This window comes from Puntigrus tetrazona, chromosome 18, assembly GCF_018831695.1.
Source record: "Puntigrus tetrazona isolate hp1 chromosome 18, ASM1883169v1, whole genome shotgun sequence".
Classification (NCBI taxonomy): Eukaryota; Metazoa; Chordata; class Actinopteri; order Cypriniformes; family Cyprinidae; genus Puntigrus; species Puntigrus tetrazona.
In genome coordinates this window covers 9,743,970-9,764,703 of record NC_056716.1, presented here as the reverse complement: position 1 = coordinate 9,764,703, position 20,734 = coordinate 9,743,970, and the positions used below count along the sequence as shown (strand labels likewise).

Here is a 20,734-nt window from a genome sequence, read left to right as displayed (position 1 = left end):
CTGCTTTATCATGCAAAAATGTATGTGAGGTAGCTAGTTTCTCTGTAACACTGAATGTCTTTAAATATGCTGAAAAAATATATGAGTTGAGAACAGCAGAGAAGGTCATATGAGCTTTCACGCTAACACAAAATGTACACTAATACATATGCGAGCACTCACACACACACATATACACACTCTCTCTGCTGCTGTTCCGAGGGAAATGAGCCCTGAGGAGGTGAAGACCATGCAGTGAAGGGCAAATATAACGCTCTGAAAAAGACACTCATGTTCAGCCAGTGAGCTTTTAGTCTCTTAGCCCAAGGGGTTTGGCTCTCTGAGATATGAATGCCTGTATTATTAAAGCCCTTCATAAAAACAAACAGCCTTAGTCTCAGTCCTGAGTCCAGAATGGCGCACTGATCTAGCGATGCAGGAAAAACTCACCTCCATGATGGGGTTGGACGCCAGAACTTTTTCTTCCACATTGGCTTCGCTGGCGGAGCCACTGACTGTAGCAAAGTATCGCATGGCATATTTGGCTGAAACAGTTTTCCCTGCCCCGGATTCTCCACTTACAATGATAGACTGATTCCTCTCATCCCTGAATGATGTGAAAAACAACCAAAAAAAGAAGAAGAAGAAGAAGAAGAAGAAGAAGAAGAAAATTTGAGAGGTGTTTGTCCTTCTAAAACTATTGCTTTAAAGTTCTTTCTGCACAATGATAGGGCATTGCTGGTGGTTACTAGTGTTTCTCGATGGTTGTCACTCAGCTGCTAAGTGTTGTGAGTGATTCCTATGGTGTTCTGGGGTTGTAGGACTGAGGAAATGCTCCATCTAGGCTCTAGCTTTTGCTGCAACACAGGCACCCATTGATCAATAGAAATTTCAGACAGAAAGGTCCAGTTGTGTAAACCATTGCAGCTGCATTGAGAAGAAGCTAGACCCAAGAAAACGAGCGAGAGAAACATTACCGTGGTGGGTCTATTTTTGGCCGGGCTGCAGTGAGCAACATCCTGACCTACAAACCTTCTCTTCAGAGCAGTATAGCATATATTCACACACTTGACTACTGGCAGCAAAGCCAGAGACGTTCTCTATGCAAACGTCAATGTCGATTGCCAATGCCACGCAAGCACAGTTTGACTGAACATACTGAACCTAAACATGCTATTTACTTTAATTTGAAAAAACTATAATTTAACCAACCTTGTGTAATTCCAAACCTGTATGACGTTCTTCGGATGAGCCTGAAAAATGTTTCAGGTTTTTTGTCCATTCAAGGCTGAGTTCTCTGTGATCTAAAATTCTTTAAATCTTTAGTGTTCCAAAGAATGAAGAAATTCATGTTTGGATTCAAACTTCGGTTGGTCTATGATAAATACAGACACAAGTAAAAACGTGAACATACTGCAGATCTGCTTTACAGCTCTCCAATGATGAATGTTGTTCTGCGTAAGCAGCACTGTATGTGAATATGTTGTTTATGCTTTGATCTGAACGTAAACAACTTATCTGGATAAATACGTTGCATACGTTGTTTATGTCTGTGATACTCTCTAAAATTGTTGAATAAAGTCATTATTTCGGTTTTCATTTCACACAAAATGTATTCATATATAGCTATGTAAAATTAGGGTTGAAGCAGTCAAATGAATTATTTTAGCATAGTTCTAACTACATTTCAGACTGTTAGGATTCATGGTTGGTCAGAGAGCAATTAATACATTTATGTAACAGAAAAATCTTACAGGTTTGGAATGACACGACAGTGAGTAATAAATAACATTTTTGGGTGAACTGTCCCTTTAAGAAATCCGCAAAATCAAATATTCTGTGTGAAATTCGCATTGGCTTCAATCATGTGAATTTGTCCCACTGACCCACAGAACCCTGCTTGGTTTAAAACAGACTTGCATTTTAAATGCTTGACATATCTACATTACTGATAAGAGACGTAAACATGTGTTAACCCCCGAGCAAAGAACGAAAGCTGAACTTTATCATAAGCATATTAGGGCTTTATTCAGGTAGCTACCAAGTAGAGTCAAACCCTAACTTGCTCAATCTCACCTGGCCATCTGTTTGTAAGCTTCTTCTGCCACTGCGAAGATATGAGGGTCCATGTCACCCATATTCTGCCCACTGTACGCATTGATGATGTCAGTTCCATAGATGGGTAGCGTCTCATATGGGTTTATAGCGACTAGAACAATACCTGTGTCAAACAATAAAAAGCACAATAATTAGCCCTCAATAATTCTAGACAAATTAAGTGTACATGTCTAGTATGTGTGTGTGTTTACCGCAGTATGTGTAGATGAGTTTGGAATCAATGAAGCGCACTTTCAGATTGTGCAACACAGCGGGCTCGTGAAGGTAACTGAGAGCTGTCAGGTCATTTTCTCCCACCAGGATATCAGGGTTACGGAGGTGTGGTAAGTTGTTTGTCTTGGGGTCCAATTTATATTCCAGTTCCTGAATAACACAATTCACAATTAAACAACAGCCGCGTTCGTTAAATAACATATTAACTCGATCTCTGAATTCGGTGAGCTAATAAAGTCATTAGATAAATACACCACATTAATAGAAATGACTACAAAGCTGGGTCAGAAATTAATGCGCTTGAAACAAATAAAAATGGCACCAAAATTAACACACCCTGCAAATTTAAGATAAAGGAGGCAAAGATATTCCTACATAAACTAAATATAACACTGCTGTTATAATTAAAGATAAATGCGAAACATAAGGAAACGCGTCAACTGCATCAGATTTAGCATTGGCATTGAACTGGATAACGAAAATGGCTCGTTTCAATGATTCAGTGTCAACTCTTTCTTTCGAGAGACAATAACTTTATACAAAGTGCACGTTTAAATTTAAAACTTCATTCACTTAGAGCGGTGTTACACACTGCATGAATGGCCATTTTCAAAAATCCATAATAGAGGCCCTTTAAATGCTTCCCTTGTAATTCCATGTGCTTGACTGCAAAGTGTGTATTAATACATTTACCGTAAGAGCAATTCCCAAGAGCTTTTGCTAACTCGTGTTGACATGATTGTCTATAGTACTCGGACAGTGTGACTGGCAGTGGGAAGTTTAAGCTAACGGTTAATGATCTGCTGGATTGCTAACACAAAGGCTGTAGGATCAATCCCTTGGACCGATCCCAATAAAATGAAAGTACTTCAGTAAATCTTTCGTACTGTGATCAACGCTAATGAAAAGAGTCAGATAAGGCTTATAAACACTCATTACTCTAATATACACACGCTGACCTTTCCATCCTCCAACTGTAGCTGCAGAACTCCATCTCCTTGTCTGTAGTCCTTGGTGAGCTCTGCTGACTTCCACACTTCCTCTACATCCGGGATCCAGACCCGTGCATACTGTACAGACAGAATTATCAGTTGAAATCTCTCGCTTACACAGTGTTCAATCAATATTTCTATGCAGTCAAGACACATTTGAGGCATTGTGATTAATTTTATAGGAGTGAGAACGGAAAAGAAAGACATTTTGCTGTAAACCATGTCAGCTTATGCAGACAAACTGTGAATAAATATGTTAAAACATTTAACCACGTGACACTGGAATTTAAAAACAGGGTATATTCAGAGAGTTATGTCAATTAACATAGATTAAAACATTTTTATAATCTTCGCATTTCATTCAAGTCAATAGAATCGAGTCATGCCATACAACATCTTGTTGAATAATCTGAATATTTTAGTTGAAAGATCTATTTTATATACATGGTGTAAATGTTATTTCAAATCATATTTAGCATTTTTAATACAAAAAGTACAGTTGTGGTAGTAATTTGAACCTGCAGTGTCATTCTGTCTGATCTCAATAGTATTATAACTACATATATTATAATAGAGACAGAATGCACTAATAACAAGACAACCAAAACAGTTCATCTGAGAACAAGCAATAATCTTGATTATACATGACTGACTGACCCCAGTAAACATGAAACAAAGAAAAAAAAAACAGCAAAAAAGAAAGTATAGTAGTCGTATTTATGACAAGTTAGCAGCATATATATATATAAATTTATATAAGTATTATATAAAAAAATATATAGTAGTATTGATGAGCTATTAATTCTGTCAATTGGGCTCCAACAACTTTTTTTCACCCCGTGTGTGTATTAAGCATTTCTGTGTCAGCAGTTGATTACGTCAGAGTAAGTCACACGGGCCAGATGGGATATAGTCCAGCTTTCCACACCATCATTATAACTCATTCGTGTATGAGACTCACGCACAGCCCTCCTCCTCAGAAAACTGCTCATGCATTTTTTACATATTAAAGTCAAAAGGTAGCGGTACCTTTGAAATTTCACAATACAACAGCAAAAATGGAGAACATCCTTTATTTAAACAGCAAAAAAAAAATTAAAATTAAAAAAATTAAGAAATGACTGCTTTTAATTAATAAGTGGCTTTTTTGCCTATCGGTACTGTTGTTTAATGATTACTGACATGTTCAAGACCGCAGCAGGCCTCTTAGGCTGAATGTGCACTGCAAGGCCTTATACATCGATCCAATATGGTGCCCTTGTCCAGCATTTTATGTCCACAGATCAACAGTGCTTACATTATTACTTCACCAGGTGGACGTTTTGACAAGAATGTCACAGCTGCATCACCACAAACGCTATTCACGCGCTCATATGTTCCACAGTGGCATTCTGACAGCACTAGTATAGCACAGCTTGCTGCTACCAGTACTGAAGATATAGGACGATGCACTGGTATAAGAGACAAAAGAAGTTCTATCAGACTATATTATAAAGATCATCACAGACTAGTAATATCAAAAATGGTCTCTATCAGACTATATTATCGCAAAGAAACTCGTCAGTTTTTGTCCACTGACTGAACTATTTTCAATATCATATTAGTAAACAAATAATGGTCTCATCATCTTTACGTCAAACATCAGAGAATCACCTGGGACACAATAAATCAGTCAAATGGTCCATCATCTTGATGGTTTGCCTTCGAGGTGGTGGGTTTACCCCTTCAATTTTAAAAACAAACAGTCAAAGCTATTTAAATTATTCCTTCATTTTCTTATTTGCCGGGGCTCTGATTAACAAAATAATTTTTTTGTTGACACATCAGAATAACTGAGAGAAAACAAACAAGACTGTCATTCTGTCTCCATAACAACGGCATTGTCTGACTTATGGAACCAATCCGCTTGGTGAAAAATTATTGGTGCGATGTTATACTGCGTTTATATTTACTGGTTTATATATTTTTTTCGCTATCCATTAAATCATCATATTTTTGAAAAAGTATAAAGGCCCGTTCACCCGTAAGACCCGTAAGACCCTTATTCTTTGGCAGGGATCACACAGAACGTTCTGAAGCTGCACTGAAACTGCAGTTCTGACCTTTTATGGAGAAAAATATCGGAAAAATATTGTTTTCCTCAAAATCCTTAAATTATTTTGGGGTGACATGGGAGTGAGTAAATTACCAGGATTTTTTTTTTTCATTAAGGACAAAAACCTGACAAATGTAATGAAGTAGCCTACATTATCTGAAAATATCTTGACGTGCAGTAAGGTAACGGCAAGCAAAACGATTGTCTACAGGCAATTGAATTTTCAGAAAAACAATGCTTTGCATTATTGAAGGAGGCAGACTTAACATATTTGAAAAGTGGCTCAGAAATGAAACGCACAATAGACAACCATCCACAGAAGCAGTGACGTATTCGTTTGTTTAACCTGAATCTCTGGAGGAGACCATCCCAGAACTGAGCTCCTAGCAACAGAGATACAGGGACAAGAGGAGAAAGGGTAAAAATAGCATCTTAACACAATCTCTCTCTCTCTCTCTCTCTCTCTCTCACACACACACACACAACTAAAAACACGGTCACAGTTGCAGACACAAATTGCTCCTATATCTTTCCCACTTGGCCACATTGACACTTAGCGAAGATGACCCTTAATGCCAGAAAATTGAGGATTACGGGATGGTGTGAAAACAGCAAGTGTGTGGTTTCGATACAGCTGGGAAAAAAACATGTTATAATCCTCATGTGACACGACCACATGATTCAGCAGACAGAGACAGACATACAAGCACGCACCTGACCCAAGCAGCCAATGAAAGGGCATCTGTAATGTGACATAATGCATGAGCATGTGGCATGTTCTGCAAGAACACGCACAAGCACACTGAACTGGTGCGTCTGGGAGGTTTCACTACAAAAAACTAAATGCTCTGCTAAGTTTTTGAAGCGACATCTCTAAAGCGTATAAAGAGCAGACAGAGAAGATGTTATACATAGCGAAAGCTAGCGTAACATCTCTGTGTCTCATGGATGTAAAAAACTTTCCAGGTTTTGCACAAATGCTTAGTACGTACGTACAGCTTTTAGGCTCCATTTAATAGTGAGCCCATGTCAAGTCTTCTGAAGCCAATCGTGAGAAAAAGTTAACCTGGGACCGGATTTAACCGCGGTTCGGATGGGGTTAATCCCAAGCAGGTGAACGACACCTCTGATTTATCTCCATTAACCTAATCTTCACCTGATGTGGCATCTCAATCCCATTCACTTGTAGTATTTCAATGAAACCCAACTGTGATCTTAACGTGAGCCACGTGAAAGCACATTTTCTGACCACTTATTACGCAAGCACCGCGTTCAAGAAATCAAGTTTAAGAGATACTCATTCTTTCACTGCATTTTTCTCACCACCGAGCATGAATTCTCTCAAATATCAGTAGCAATAATGAGTTACAGTTATAGCTGAGCCACTGATGTCACATGGATTATTTCAATGATGTTCTTGATGCCTCGATCATAAAAGCATCCTCGCTGTCTATGGGAGGGTCAGGGAGAATCAAAAGAATCAAAAATATCTTCATTTGCATTACAATTTCCCAATATCAACGAATATCTTACAGGTTTTGAACAACATGAGGGGGAGTAAGTAAAGAATTTTCATTTTTGGGTGAGCTAAAAATTTAACTGGTGGAAACCTGACTTAAAAAAAAAAAAAAAAAAAAAAATTGCACTATGTTTTCAGTTGACATTCAAAAGCAATATAACCTCTATAAAAGAGGAATGTGTGTGTGTGTGATTTAGAAAGAAAGAGAGGGGAAATGGGGGAGTGAGGGGGGTATTTTAAAAAGCGTTTGTAAATCGGTTCACAGCCAAACAGAGATTATGGAATTAACCCTCAGCTTTCCCTTTAGAACTCTTTCCTCGCTCCGCTTGTCTTCGTGGAGGTTGATCACAATTACTTCATACAGACAAAGAGGTTAAAATCAATTAAAGTGCTTCGATTTGCCATAAACCTCTGTATCCCAATTATTTTTTTAACGTCCAAAACACTACACTGGTTTCTGGTATAGCCTGTGGCTGTTCATAAACTCATAAAACAGAGACACACTATAATCTCCCCCTCATTCTAGACGGGACACGCGGCTGTTTGTGTGAGAGCTTGAAGATTACAGAATCAATTAAATGAACTTTTTCATCTGTATGACATTCATATCTCAGCTGACTACATTCTGGGAGAGACATCTATGTAATGGGAAAAGTCCAACCATTAAACCTCACAAAAATGTCAATGCAATCATAGTGGATATCATTTATATGAACAAACTATATATATATATATATATATATATATATATATATATATATATATATATATATGAGAACAAATATTAAATGTATCACAAGAGTAATCCATAAAACTTGTCTAAATAAAACAAAGTATAAGGTCAAATCTGCTGCTTTAAAAAAAATATATATATATATATATATATATATATATATATATATATATATATATATATATATATATATTATTTATTATTATATTATTTACAAGAGATATGCATTTTATATGGGCTTAAATAATTTTTGGTAATAAGACATTAGAAAGTCAAAATAGTAAAAAAGTCAGCATTATATTTTTGACAGCATCTGAGTAACGTCATTTATTTTAGCCACAATATGAACTTCATTCTATAAAATAAGTATAAAAAATTCAGCGAAAGCATTTCGAACACCTCCAGCGCATTTTAGATTTACCCAAAAATCAACCATAGTTCGCCCTCATGCACACGGTCACATTCGTAAAAAGCTTTGCCTGACTGTAAATCATAAAATTACAACTTAAAAACATCAACATAACAATCAAGGACATCAACCATTTTACTGCATACTTGATAGCTACAGCATACATAATGATTACCTAATGATGTCTGTCAAAATATAACATGCATAACATACCAGCTAAACTACTTTTCTGACACTTTTCTTATCACTGTGTGCGATTTAATATATATGTCAGAGATGATAATGCACCTCATACATAACACAAGAGTATTTGTTCTTCGCTTGCTGAAATTGAATCGGAATTGACTAGAAACTGACGGAAATAATTCGCACTGCATTCTAATAAACACCAAAACTTTACTGTGTTAGTGAACATTATGTTTTGACAGACTAAAATATCATTAGGTCACTTTGTTAGAAGATTTAAAAATGAGATGATCGATTTGTACACGGTTTGTAGCATTTATTCATCCCATTGCATATATATATTATTATAACAACTCAAAACCTCATTTGCAGATTTTAATAACTTTAGCAAATTAGTGAAGTTCACACACATTAAACGCATCACCTCAAATTACCCTAATAACAATAAAATCAGATATTATTGGTGCAATTGTTTGCAATAAATTCTAAATACTGAACTATATTCAAGATGCTATTTTAGACGCCCTTTTGCTTTAACGGAAGAAAAAAAAAAAAGTATATTTGGCCAAGCTAAACATCTTCGTTTTGGGTGAACTATCCCTTTAAAAATGTTACATGACGCTCTGGGCTTTGACCTCCCAGTTTAAAGGAGAAAACAAGGAAAAAGGGAGAGGGAAAGAGCAGAACAGACCATCACATGACAGGCGCTCATGTGAAAATCTGCTGCCTGCTGTTTCCCAGAGTCTCCCTTCACCCACCAGACCGTTACTACTGACCGGCTCTCAAACGCGCTTGCCAAAAATGTCTGAAAATCCCACAAAATCTGTTTGCTGGAAAAAAAAAAATAACTACGTTGCACTTGTTTACAGTTGCTCCAAGCATTCCAAAGCCGGGTTACCCAGCATTCTCTGGGGCACAGGACAGCGTTAACACACATCCTGACGAATTACCACAGCCTGAATAGGATCTCGTTCAAAACGTAATGACGCAAGATTTAATTTAGTCAAATTAAATGGAGACGCAATGTTCACATGGACAATAAAATCCTATGATATGAGATCACGGGCCATTTCCGCAGAGCAGAGCGTCTTCGTATAAACGTTACTGTTGCGTAATTAAATGTTTAGCGACCACCACACATTATTATGCATTTCAGTGAAAAAATTATGACCACCACCAAATATTGATAGGGATTAACAACAAAATAAACATTATCGATAACAATGCGTTACATTACATCATATTTTGCGTGAAAAAATAGTGAGCATATTATTAGAAACGTCAAATTCAACTAAATTTACTAACTCTTTGAAATATTGATATTCATCATATCGGTAAAAAATATTGGTAACTAATAATCTAACAAAAAAATGCTCTAATGCTGAGTTTTTCAAAACACTCCCTAAAATATAGAACTTACCTTACAACATATTTTTAAGTATGACATGATATTTCACTAAAAAAAGTTAAACAACCGATCTTTATCCAGCCAATTTATCTCGTCTCCAAAAAACTGATCACTAACTGCGAAGTAAGCACCACGGTGAAGATCAAAACAAGCAAAAGGATATTACTCCCAGTACTTACTTTAACAAACATAAAATCCAACTCCTGATTCATGTTTAAAGCACAACCTGATCTATTTCATACTGAAGACAAGAAAAAATGAAGTCTGTCCTACTTCTCCCAGCTCTGGGAAACACGTTGGGGATGGTTCAATGCATCTGATTGGATCCCTGGTCTCAGGCGGATATATATTGATAACTGCGTCTGATGCTCGAGTCAGCAGAGAGAATTGTTTGTCTGTATCTCCAGCTGTTCCCAGAGCAGCCAAACCCTCCAGTGTCACATGAGCAAGAACAGAACCTTTTTTTTTTTTTTTTTTTTTTTTTTTTAAATTACATCATTCTGCAAAACTGTGGGACAGTCAGTGGACAGAGAGATCAGTTTCAAACTGGCATGTAAACGTAACAGACGCCGCATGCAGATAAAGTGGCTGAGCTTATTTTATTTTCCCCTCTACGAGACTTATTTACTTCCTACTAGTAATGCAACACACATGTCGGCAATCAATGGGCTGCCATTTAAGAAAGAACGAAGTCATTCACATGCAGCTTTATCAAGCCAATAACATTATCACAGCTGAATGTAATACGATAAACATTCATTTTGGCATTTTGTTTTAAAATGTTGGTTTTTTTTTTTTTTTTATACCACTTTAGCTAAAGTTTAAATATGAGTTAAAAAATATCATGTAACAAAAACACTTTAAGTATGTTTCCACACCCTTATTTTTAACGTTTTTATATAAAGTTAGAAATGCATTTATTCATTTCGAGATATTGTATTGCTTAGGCAGGATTGTACCATATGATCCTGTTATTAAACTCTGAGCTATCCTTGCCTTGTAATAAAAAGTATATCAATATATTTCTGCATGTTGGCGATATTTATTTGTCATACAAACATTTTTTAAATATCTACAGTGTTTTAATAAAACTACTTTGCTGCTTTTAATCATAAGTCCAAACTACTTATATATATATATTTTATTTTTTTTTTTTTTTTTTTTTTTAATGAGGCTTCTTCTGTATTCGTATTCATTTCCTTACCTCCATATTGTTTGAAACATGCAAGACTATATAGATATTTTGAAGAATGTTGTGGTGCAAAAAACACTGACTTTCATTATACGCACACACACACACACACACACACACACACACACACATATATATATATATATGCAATTTCATCTGTTATAAGGATCTGGTAAAAAGCTGTTTCTATGAGCTCTGTAAGCAGCAGCCTGTGGCAGAATTCCTTGATGCTAGCGAAGAGAACAGGCCATTCCCTGCATCAATGTGTGTTTTATCCAAAGAACGCTAGCACACACAAAGACCTGCGTGTTCAGAGTTGCCTACAAACCAGAGGAAATTGTGAATACGACTTCTTGGATTGGGTGACCTTTGAGAGAGGATAGGAAAATCTCATGCCGACTGCAGACGGCCAAATAAAATGTTTAGACATGACATCACAGCAGTTAAGATCACTATAATAATGCTTGAATTGTCTAATGCATCGCAATAAGCAAGGGAAACACCGCGAGACTAAACTGCATCAAAGAAACTTCTGTCAATTTTATCACCCCAATTTTGATTCAAGTGCTTTGTTACTTCTGCGGAACATTTGAGATAATATTAATAAACAGTCCGTGTGAAGGTAGCATGAAATAATAAACATCTCTCCTCTCCTTTGAAAGTCCAGGTCCAAAGAGGCTGTGAAGACATTACGATATGAACACATGTGAATTCATCAGCTGAATCAAAGGCTTGTGAAAAGATACAATTCGCTTCGCTTCATTAAGGCTATATTTATCCCACATGCATAACTGAGCTTCCGTGTTAATCGAACGTGGCACTCTATCTTTATCAAGATAAATTGCATTTATCTATCATACGTATTTGTTCTGCGATGCATTTATGACCTTTTGGCTGCTCTAAATTGTTTTAAACAACATGAAGGTGACTAAATTGTTCGCACTGTTCATTTTTGGGTGCACCATGCCTTTAACCGTCACAAAATACACAACTTCCAAATAAATAACCCGGCAACTGTACGAAACCAGGCTACCCACATTAAATTGAAAAAGCATTTTTAGAATAATCCTTGAGAAGCTTCTCGTACACGTAAGCCCGAATCAAAATAAATGCTCCAGCAGCTCTCAAAAGCATCCGTTTACAATAAGACAGCTGCATCATGGGGATGGGTGGTCCTCTCCCCCCCCACCCCCCACCCCACCATCTCTCCCTCTCTTTTCAGTAAAAGCATCCAACGATTCGTCATCTGACACATCATTATGACTACATATGTGATGATGTCATGTTTCGGCTGCTACGCAACAATTTTCGGATAGATTTTTTTTTTTTTCCCGAGGAGACACGCCTTGATGTGTGCGGACCGGCCTGCAGGCCAAACCACTACGCTGGAAGATGCAGGCGGATGCAGGCTGCGATGTTAGAGGCGCTCGCATCAGCACCAGAGACGTTCGCATCATCCCATGCAGGCAGCGACGCTCGCATCAGCACCGCTACGTCCCACTGGTTCCCTGCGGTCGGCCGTCAACTACAACAGTGACCCACATCAATACATCCCAGGCCTATGAAAACACTTGCATGCCCAACGCTGCGAATTCTTGTTGTTTCCAAGGGTGCCGAAGGTGTCTGCTCGATCAACAGTCTGCCTAATACTGTCCATAACGTATCTGCACGCATCACCTTCAATTAAAGTAAGGTGTATTAATGTACATTTCGTTGTGTTTTTAAGATGCTGCGATTCAAGGTTGTCAATTTAAAGGACAAATCGCGTGGCAGTGCTGAAAAACTGTAAAACACAACATATGGCTGCAATATAAAACGTATAAAATTAAACAATAGGCTGCTCATCGACATAAGGCACGCGTGATGAATTACTTCATTCAAATATTCAGAAGGCAATAAACAGCATATGCCCCATGCCTCCCAGCAACGCATAAAAAAATTTCACAGGCATCTACGCACTGACATGGCGTTATCAGTCGCACTGACATTCGCGTTTGATGTTCACATTATCAGATGCTGAGTATGTTTACCTTTGTATATAATTCAGACGCAGCCATGATGATGGTCGCACAATGTTCCCGCAATCACAGTCAGCTGAACATCCGATCAGTCCCGAATATTCAACGCTCTCCTGTAGATCTCACTCAGCGAAAAGCCTTTAGAGGGATGTCATGAATCCAAAGGCACCGACTCATTCCTCATGAATCCCGTCTTGTTTTCGGCGTGTCTCTGTTCGCTCTGGGTGCGATCTATGCAGAGAATGAGTCAATGAAAACGCGGTTGCCATGACCGAGAAAAATAACGACGCAAGAGTGCGCTCTGGTGGACAACGCCGGACCACTACAGACTGGCATCCCACCGGTTTTCTCTCATCAATACCAATCTACGAACAATAACAAAATATAACATACGACACAAGCATGCTCACTTCACTCACGTATCATCTACTCCATTGTTAACTGTTATTTTATATTTGAATTATAAAAATTCTAATTTAATTTTAATTGTATTACTAGAGAAATATGACAAAAACAAAAGTTGTTGATTTATCGCTTTGATAGAGATAACTATACATAATTATTACTTTAAAAGCTAGCACAATTTACTCACCTTTTGCCAAACGGCTCTTCTATTTGGTCTGGTCACAGTGTAATGGCTTGAAATTGTTCTATAACGCTCATGCTTGTGTTTTTCATTTGAATTGTTTTGAATTGAACCGTTAATAACCGTTTAAATAAAACAACTGCTTTCCATTTTACTATATTTTAAAATGCATTGTGTGTGTAATTTACATTTTAAAACGAAAAAAATTTTTTTTTAGAATTGTAAATGACCGTTTTGTTTGATTAACTGCAGCCATGAAAAAAACAAACAAACGTGTTTCTTGATAAATAGAACGTTATAAGTGTCCACTGCCCTCTATTGGTGCGTTTCTCACTCTTAGACACGATAGCGGTAGTTTACGAAACACTCAGTAAGCCACATTTGATGTATTTTCTCAAGCTTGTTCAAAATCTCTGACATACCTTTGCTCAGGGCCTCGCACTGGCTGGCAACGTCTGTCAGAATTCGATTGAGGACACTGTGGCTGGTTTATACAGCTGCCCGTGGCAGTTCTAACGGAACGGTTACCTTTTCCCTGACCCGCCATGCTTGCTCTATTATGCTGTACCTCACTTTGTCCCGCTCTCGCATCTAAGATTTTTTTTTTTTTTTTTTTTTACTGAGCTTGTTTCTATTTGGAGGACACACGTCCTCAAAACCCACCAACACATGCTAGCCTAAATTAAATACAGCACATTTGATGTGGCCATTGTCTTGACTCAGACTTAGGCAGATTAAAGTTTCATGCATGTTTGTTGGGTCACATAAAGTGCCCCTATCATGGGTCATGAAAGGTTAATGTATTGGTTTCGGGGAATCCTTAACAACAGGTTAACATGCATATGCAAGATAAAAAAAAAAACCTTTCAATTTCTTAAATTATGCATTTTTACCGTCTTGTATTTTTAATTTTTTTTATTTATGGGCTTTTTACGATTTCATTTAAAGCAGTGCATGTGAGCTCTTATCGCTCCAAAAAAAGGCACCTAGTGGCAAAGAATGAATTTGCATTTTCATTTAGACCAACGAAAAGATCAGAGTGGGACGGCAAAATGAAGTCAAAAATGGCCTGGGACTCGTTTTAAAAACTAATAACTTGCTATACACTGTGCACTATAAAAATGTTCAAGATGTTTTCATTCACATGAATCTGTTGCACAATTTATGAAAAAATTCTATGGAAATCTCAAAATTCCAGAGGCACTTTAAACTTATTTCATGTGCATAAGCTTACAGTACGTGAATAGCAAAATTTATATTAAGTTGTTCAGTTAATGCACTATAAATGGGACTTTATTGTAGTGTTGCCATATTTGCAATTGAATATATATATATATATATATATATATATATATATATATATATATATATATATATATATATATATAAAAACTTTCCTTTTTTTGAAATTCGAGAAAAGCAAACAAGGCAAACAGATCACGTCACTTATACAAAATAGACTCAAAAGCACAGAAGGTTTGCAAAACTATTTTATTTACAAGTCAAAATGGCTCAAAAGCGGCCACAGCTTATGCTCATGCAAACCGTGGACAGTTTACTGTAGTGCGACGATGTGGTGTGAGGAGCCGACAGGCAACCGTCTCTCTCCTCTGCATAGAAGACAATGTACAGGAGATCTCATGGAGTTTATTACACACCAGAAGGTGGAGAAGCGTCCTCACTTGCCTGGAGTCTACAACCAGATGCACGACGTATGAAAGAAACGTGTGATATTATAGAACTGCTTGCCAATCTGTGCATTGGCACTACATCTTTATAAGGCTTTAAGCTCTATGGTACAAGGCAAGATGACAGCAGCCTCAGAGATCTGCATTTCATGCTATCAGACACGACTAACCAAGTGTCCTCCACTTACAGCCGAAACATGACAAAAAGAAACCGGGTGCAGATCAACCACATTATTATAGATTACTTTCAATTCATTATCGATTCAAGCACTTAACTCCATGATTAATGGAAAAGCTCACCCCGAAAAGAAAATTCTGGGACAATTTACTCTTCACTCGCGTCATTCCAGCCGCACTTGACTTTCTTTGGATCTCAGTCTTCTGAAGCCAAGTTGTAATTTGCTAAAAATCATCATTTAATTTTAAAACTTACATTTAATGCATCTGCACCGGCGTCAAAATACGACTGGCTGCGCGATTGAATTTAATGTGTCATTTAAATGATTTGAATTGAATGCAAGCGCTAACGACACAAAAACACAAAGTTACAATATGGCTTCAGAAGACACCAGACACACGGCTGTCAAACATCAAGCGTTGGAACTAGTGACGCAAACTGAATAATGCTTTTAATTCACATTCAGCTTTGAGTGTGTAAACCGGAAACAGTTTCGGCGATGCGTACTCTGATTTCATTGGCCGTCTAAATCATTTTGACACCGATGAGGGCTATTCAGCTCGGATAAGAAAGTCTGTTATCTTGGCATTGTACAACATCTTCGCACCAAAGTACAACTATTATAATACACCACAAAAAGGTCTGCATCTCGTGGACCTCAACGGTTGTTCTAAACATAGATAGAAGCTGTGCAGACTAATTACAATGCAGTTGTTTTAGCTCTACTTCCCTTTCCCTTTATAGACTTTTCTTTATTTATTTTCGAAACATCAGTTGACATTCCACTGAACTTCTCTTTTTGCGTTCACCGGAGGAAATAAAGTCATACGCAATGAGTAAATGACAGAATTTTCATCTTTGGGTGACCTCGTCCTCTAAGCAGTGGGTAATTCAGGAATGGTTACAATAAAAATGCAAAAACATCTCCTAAAACGCTGTTTGCCCTCACTCGCTAGCAAATATGTACACTTTCAACTACATACTACGACACATTAAAAATATCAGAAGACCTTTGAGAACTTCACCCCCCCCTTTGGAGCCACGACCCGAACCCGAACCCATCTCACAGTGCGGCAGTACAGCTCTGTAACATCTGCAACCCTTGAATATTCAGTGTATTTTCAGAGGACAGGAAACGATAAGAGGATGAGGGCAGGAATGCAGGATCAGAGATAAATGGAGGAGAGACAGGAAGTGGGAGCGTGGAGTGAAGAACGGCAGCAGGTATCAGCCGGCCAGTTTGCTGGCCACCAGAGAGGGTTTCCTCTGCGGCAGGTCCTGAGGAGTGGGGATGTGGTCTCCGGTGATTTCGGTCTTCTCTGTCTGCGCTGCTGGAAGCTGCTTGTTCTTGATCTTGGCCTTCGCCATGTTGTAGTCGCCCGAGTCGAAGTACTTTGGCTGGAAAAGTAAGCAGTTCGACACGGCTTGTTGGCAGGAGTAAATTATGGCACAGTGAATGTGTTAATTCTGTTCCAAAAGGAAACGTGTTGACAGACTATAGATATGCATGAACGTATTTGAGGAACTGAATGGGAATGACTAAACTGCTCAACAAAAGCAACACTGCCAAATATCAAATAATACGAAACAGTAAATGCAACTATACAATATGAAATAATTTTTTAATACACTGTCAAGAGCAACAAGACAGAAACCATTTTTAACTGCAATAAGCTTGGCATATAACGGTGATCTACATCACCCGTCAAATCTTCGGAATAATTCTATTTGAATAAATTACGTTTTAATAAAACAAGTGTCTCATGGTCACCATTACATTTTTGCATTTGATTACATTTTTCCTATATCAATTAATCAGAAAAATACTGGAAGTGGTGCATTCCACAGATGAGAATCCATTAAGAGCATTAGAAGACAGTTTTCTAAGACTGCATGAAGTCTTAAAACCATAATAAAGCATAGTATTGTAAACCGACAAAGGCTGCAGTTCAATTAAATAAATAGGCTATGTGTGCTGTGAGTTTAAAGGAAAACACCACCGTATTTTCCCCATTACGTTCTTCCCTCAACTAAGCCGAGTTAATGCATATCTGACTGCGTCTGCCTGCACTTTAGCGTTCTAGCGCGTGGCCCCCTGTTAGCATTTAGCTTACACCACTCATTCCTTCGGTACCAAACAGGCATGAATTTAGAAGCCACCGAACACTTCCATGTTTTCCCTATTTAAAGATGGTTACGATAGTCGCACGAGTAAGTACGGTCATTTTCTAGACGGATAACAATGCTAACTATAACGTATGGCGGAAGAACACTTTGTAGGGCTTCGACCTCTGCGCAGGAATATCACCACTCCTGAAAACGTATTATTTATCTGCTTGGAAAATCGCTACGTTTTATTTTGTGTCAACATACTCCGAATAGGGAAAACGTAGAAGCGTTTGGTGGCTTCTGAAACCGTGTCTGTTTGATACAGAAGGAATAAATGGTATAAGCTAACATAGCGGCGCCGCGCGCTAGAGAGATTAAGTGCAGGCACCGAGACGGGACAGATATGCATCAACTCTAAGTTGAGGGAAAAACTGAGTGAAAAACTGTGGCAAACATATCCACCATCACTACGATCGCTTTCTTAACGCCCGTGTCATTTTTGTCATGCGTTTGTTTTGCATTTGAGAGGAAAGCGGGCAGCACACATTTACGTATTCATCTAAACGTCGCTCTCGGGAACGTCTGGATGTTTTTTAACATTATATCACTACGAAAGTTATTTCCAACTTCTTTTTACTTCTAAGCAAAGAATGAAAAAGAACTTTGGTGACTGTACATTACATTTGCACAAGCAAACCTAACGGCCACTGGCGTCGCTGAAATCCATATAGTATCCCTTTAAAAGGCAAAAACTGTTTACAACATTAATAATACGAGCCGTTAATAATAATTAAGCACAAATAATTACAGCTCTTGAGCACCAAATCACCATACTGAATGATTTCTGAAGGATCGTTTGAAAACTGAAGACTGGAGTAAATTACAGCTTTGGTAAGCATACGATTTTTTCTTCTAAAAAAAACAGAATTATTCCAGACTTTTGACAGTTAGTGTATATCAGCGATGGAGTTTAATGTTCTCAAACTGACCAGAACTTGTGTCTGCAGTACGAATGCCACCTGTGGCTCCTGACTCAAGTCACATGATGCCGTGATGTTCTACTGCCCGTGTAAAGCCCTGTGATCTGCATCTCGTCTTCTAATACGGTTATTTGCCCGATCAATATGGGTGGTAGAAAGAGTGCACGTGAATATAATCTCACCCCCTTCTGCAGTCTTTTTCTGAGCAGATCGGATCCTCCGGGTTTATTACCCAGGTGAGGGTATTTGGCCTTCAGTTTGGCTTCCTCCATTTTCTCTGGACAGACCTTATTCTCCTCATCCTGAGAGAAAACACACACTAATTAAAGTCACACAGTCAAGCCATATCGGCACCATTTACATTCAAAATATCTCAAGAGATATCTCAAGAGCCGTTTCCCCACAAAAAACATTTTATTTCCTAACTTACCGAATCCTCTCCTCTTTGACAAATTGGAAGCAGCATTCAAAAAGTCGCTCTCTTTCCAAACAACTGCTAAATTGTCAAATTATAGATTTTAGTATTATCTTAAATATTACATCAACGTCTACAACGAAAATCCATTGGTGCTAAAACATTTTTCGATTTCCCTTCATTTCATTTTTTAGAGCAGCATTAAGTGGAATTTATTTACAATGCAGTCGTGGTGCTGTTTTGTTTATTTTATGGTGCTTTGGATTTTTTTCATTTTGAGCTCTTTATGTAAACCCACGAGGATCTCCCTCAGCTGATGTACACACACTGTGCCGAGATGCCGGTTATAAAACGAGTCAGGTCAGTGCATTACTGTTTAATAGTAAACTTAGCTTCACATGCTAACTGCTAGCTAACACAATCACAACTCAATCTAGAAAACACACACACCAACTGCAATATTATTACCGATCACATCTTAACATATAGATGTCTATTTATCTACCAAATGATGTAATAAGCTGGTCTTTAAAACAAATCGGATCAGAATATTCCCAACGTTATTTGATGGTAGAAGGCCTTTATAGATTTGTGGAGACCAGCAGTGCTTTAAACAATATTGAGAAACAACCACAGGACGTAAAGCAATCATCAGATATACTAGGAATATTAAAACAGGTTTTAGGCGAAATTCGTATTTATTCGACGTGTCTTCGATTCGATCTGACTTACTGCCTGTATATAGTGTTAACGTTATATAGCGGAAAAGCTGAAATCTGATGTACTGCAGCGGTTTGATTTCATAATCTTCAACTATACTCACCTTCTGCTCGTCCACGTTCGTCTCCTCGGGCTTTATGTCCTCCATTTTTTCTAATATAACGAGTCTGTGTTGATTAATTAGTCCACAATCTAAAATACTGTTCTGCAGACTATTCTAGTACAGCCCGCCCACGAATGCATTAATCCTACTATGGCGAAGGCGAGGTCATGAATATTAATCACGTAAGGTGACGTTCGCCCAATGTAATTAAAGGCACAGGCTACGTTTATGAATAGTGAAAACGTAACGTGCAGTTTATTGCGCGAAGACACACACGTGATTTAATTGCGTCTGAAAAATGGCTGCTTCTTTGACCAGCAGTACTTTAAGGCTTCTAGACTGAAATTCTCTTCCGCATTATGAGAATGAGAGGGCCTGCATGGTTTTTCTTCCACACTGTCACGTTATTAATAAAATAATATATTTATTAATTTTAGAAAAAAAATCTTCATATTAAAAAACAAAACAAAACTTTATATGATCTCACTTTCTGTTAATACAACACACTGTCACTGAGTAACAGTCATCTTATGGTCTTCCACTGGTTTACTTCAAGAGCAGTTATGTGACCAATTTGGCGTACAACATTATTTGTATGTTATAGACAGTTATTTGCCATAAAAAAAAAAAAATATTCGGGACATCATTTTTGAAACTTTGTATTTTATTCATATTTTATTCTATGTCCTCAGTAGAGGTTTCAGTTTTTTTGTTTGTTTGTTTTTGTTTAAGGATGATTCTTAACCATGTTATAAAATGATTTTGTTTTATGCTATATGTATGTAAAAACTTTCATAAATGTGTTTTCCCCTAAAAACGCAGTGTATCTACACACTGTATCTAATTTGCATATTGCTGTGTTGTTGTTGTTAAAGTGGAGTAATAATTGAAAAGATTTTCATAATAATATCTAATATTTCATAAGAATATTTATTTGGTAGACTTCTTGGTGTTACGTCTACCAAAATTTATAGTAAACATGATTTTCCTGTTTCCTGTCCTGTTTCATGCCAGGAAGTCATAATTGGTTTTGAAAATCAATAATATTTTCCTGAGATTTTTCCTGCAGGGCTCAGTTCTTAGACCGTTTCTC

At 37.6% G+C, this 20,734-nt stretch overlaps 2 protein-coding genes across 2 annotated transcripts in view; both read right to left on the bottom strand.

The window, feature by feature from the left end:
- LOC122363015 (unconventional myosin-Va-like) overlaps positions 1-13,447 on the bottom strand; it is a 50,315-nt gene extending 36,868 nt beyond the window's left edge. Inside the window, 5 exon segments of the mRNA XM_043264877.1 lie at positions 430-586; positions 2,056-2,200; positions 2,289-2,460; positions 3,270-3,380; positions 12,875-13,447. Coding sequence (XP_043120812.1) covers positions 430-586; positions 2,056-2,200; positions 2,289-2,460; positions 3,270-3,380; positions 12,875-12,901 — 612 coding nt within the window. The 5' untranslated portion in view covers positions 12,902-13,447.
- Positions 13,448-14,920: 1,473 nt separating this feature from the next.
- arpp19a (cAMP-regulated phosphoprotein 19a) lies at positions 14,921-19,800 on the bottom strand. Its single transcript, XM_043265107.1, has 3 exons — positions 19,642-19,800; positions 18,586-18,705; positions 14,921-16,712 (listed from the first exon to the last, which is right to left on the bottom strand). Exons 1-3 carry the CDS (start codon positions 19,684-19,686, stop codon positions 16,542-16,544), a joined length of 336 nt encoding a protein of 111 aa, XP_043121042.1. The 5' UTR covers positions 19,687-19,800; the 3' UTR covers positions 14,921-16,541.
- Positions 19,801-20,734: the final 934 nt, after the last annotated feature.

What these genes read in the sequence shown, in the direction of transcription:
- arpp19a (XM_043265107.1), bottom strand. Translation starts at nt 19,686, where the DNA reads ATGGAGGACATAAAGCCCGAGGAGACGAACGTGGACGAGCAGAAG. An exon ending in CGAACGTGGACGAGCAGAAG is followed by an intron (nt 18,706 to 19,641) that starts GTGAGTATAGTT and finishes GTTTTCTCTCAG; the next exon opens with GATGAGGAGAATAAGGTCTG. An exon ending in GAAAAAGACTGCAGAAGGGG is followed by an intron (nt 16,713 to 18,585) that starts GTGAGATTATAT and finishes TTACTTTTCCAG; the next exon opens with CCAAAGTACTTCGACTCGGG.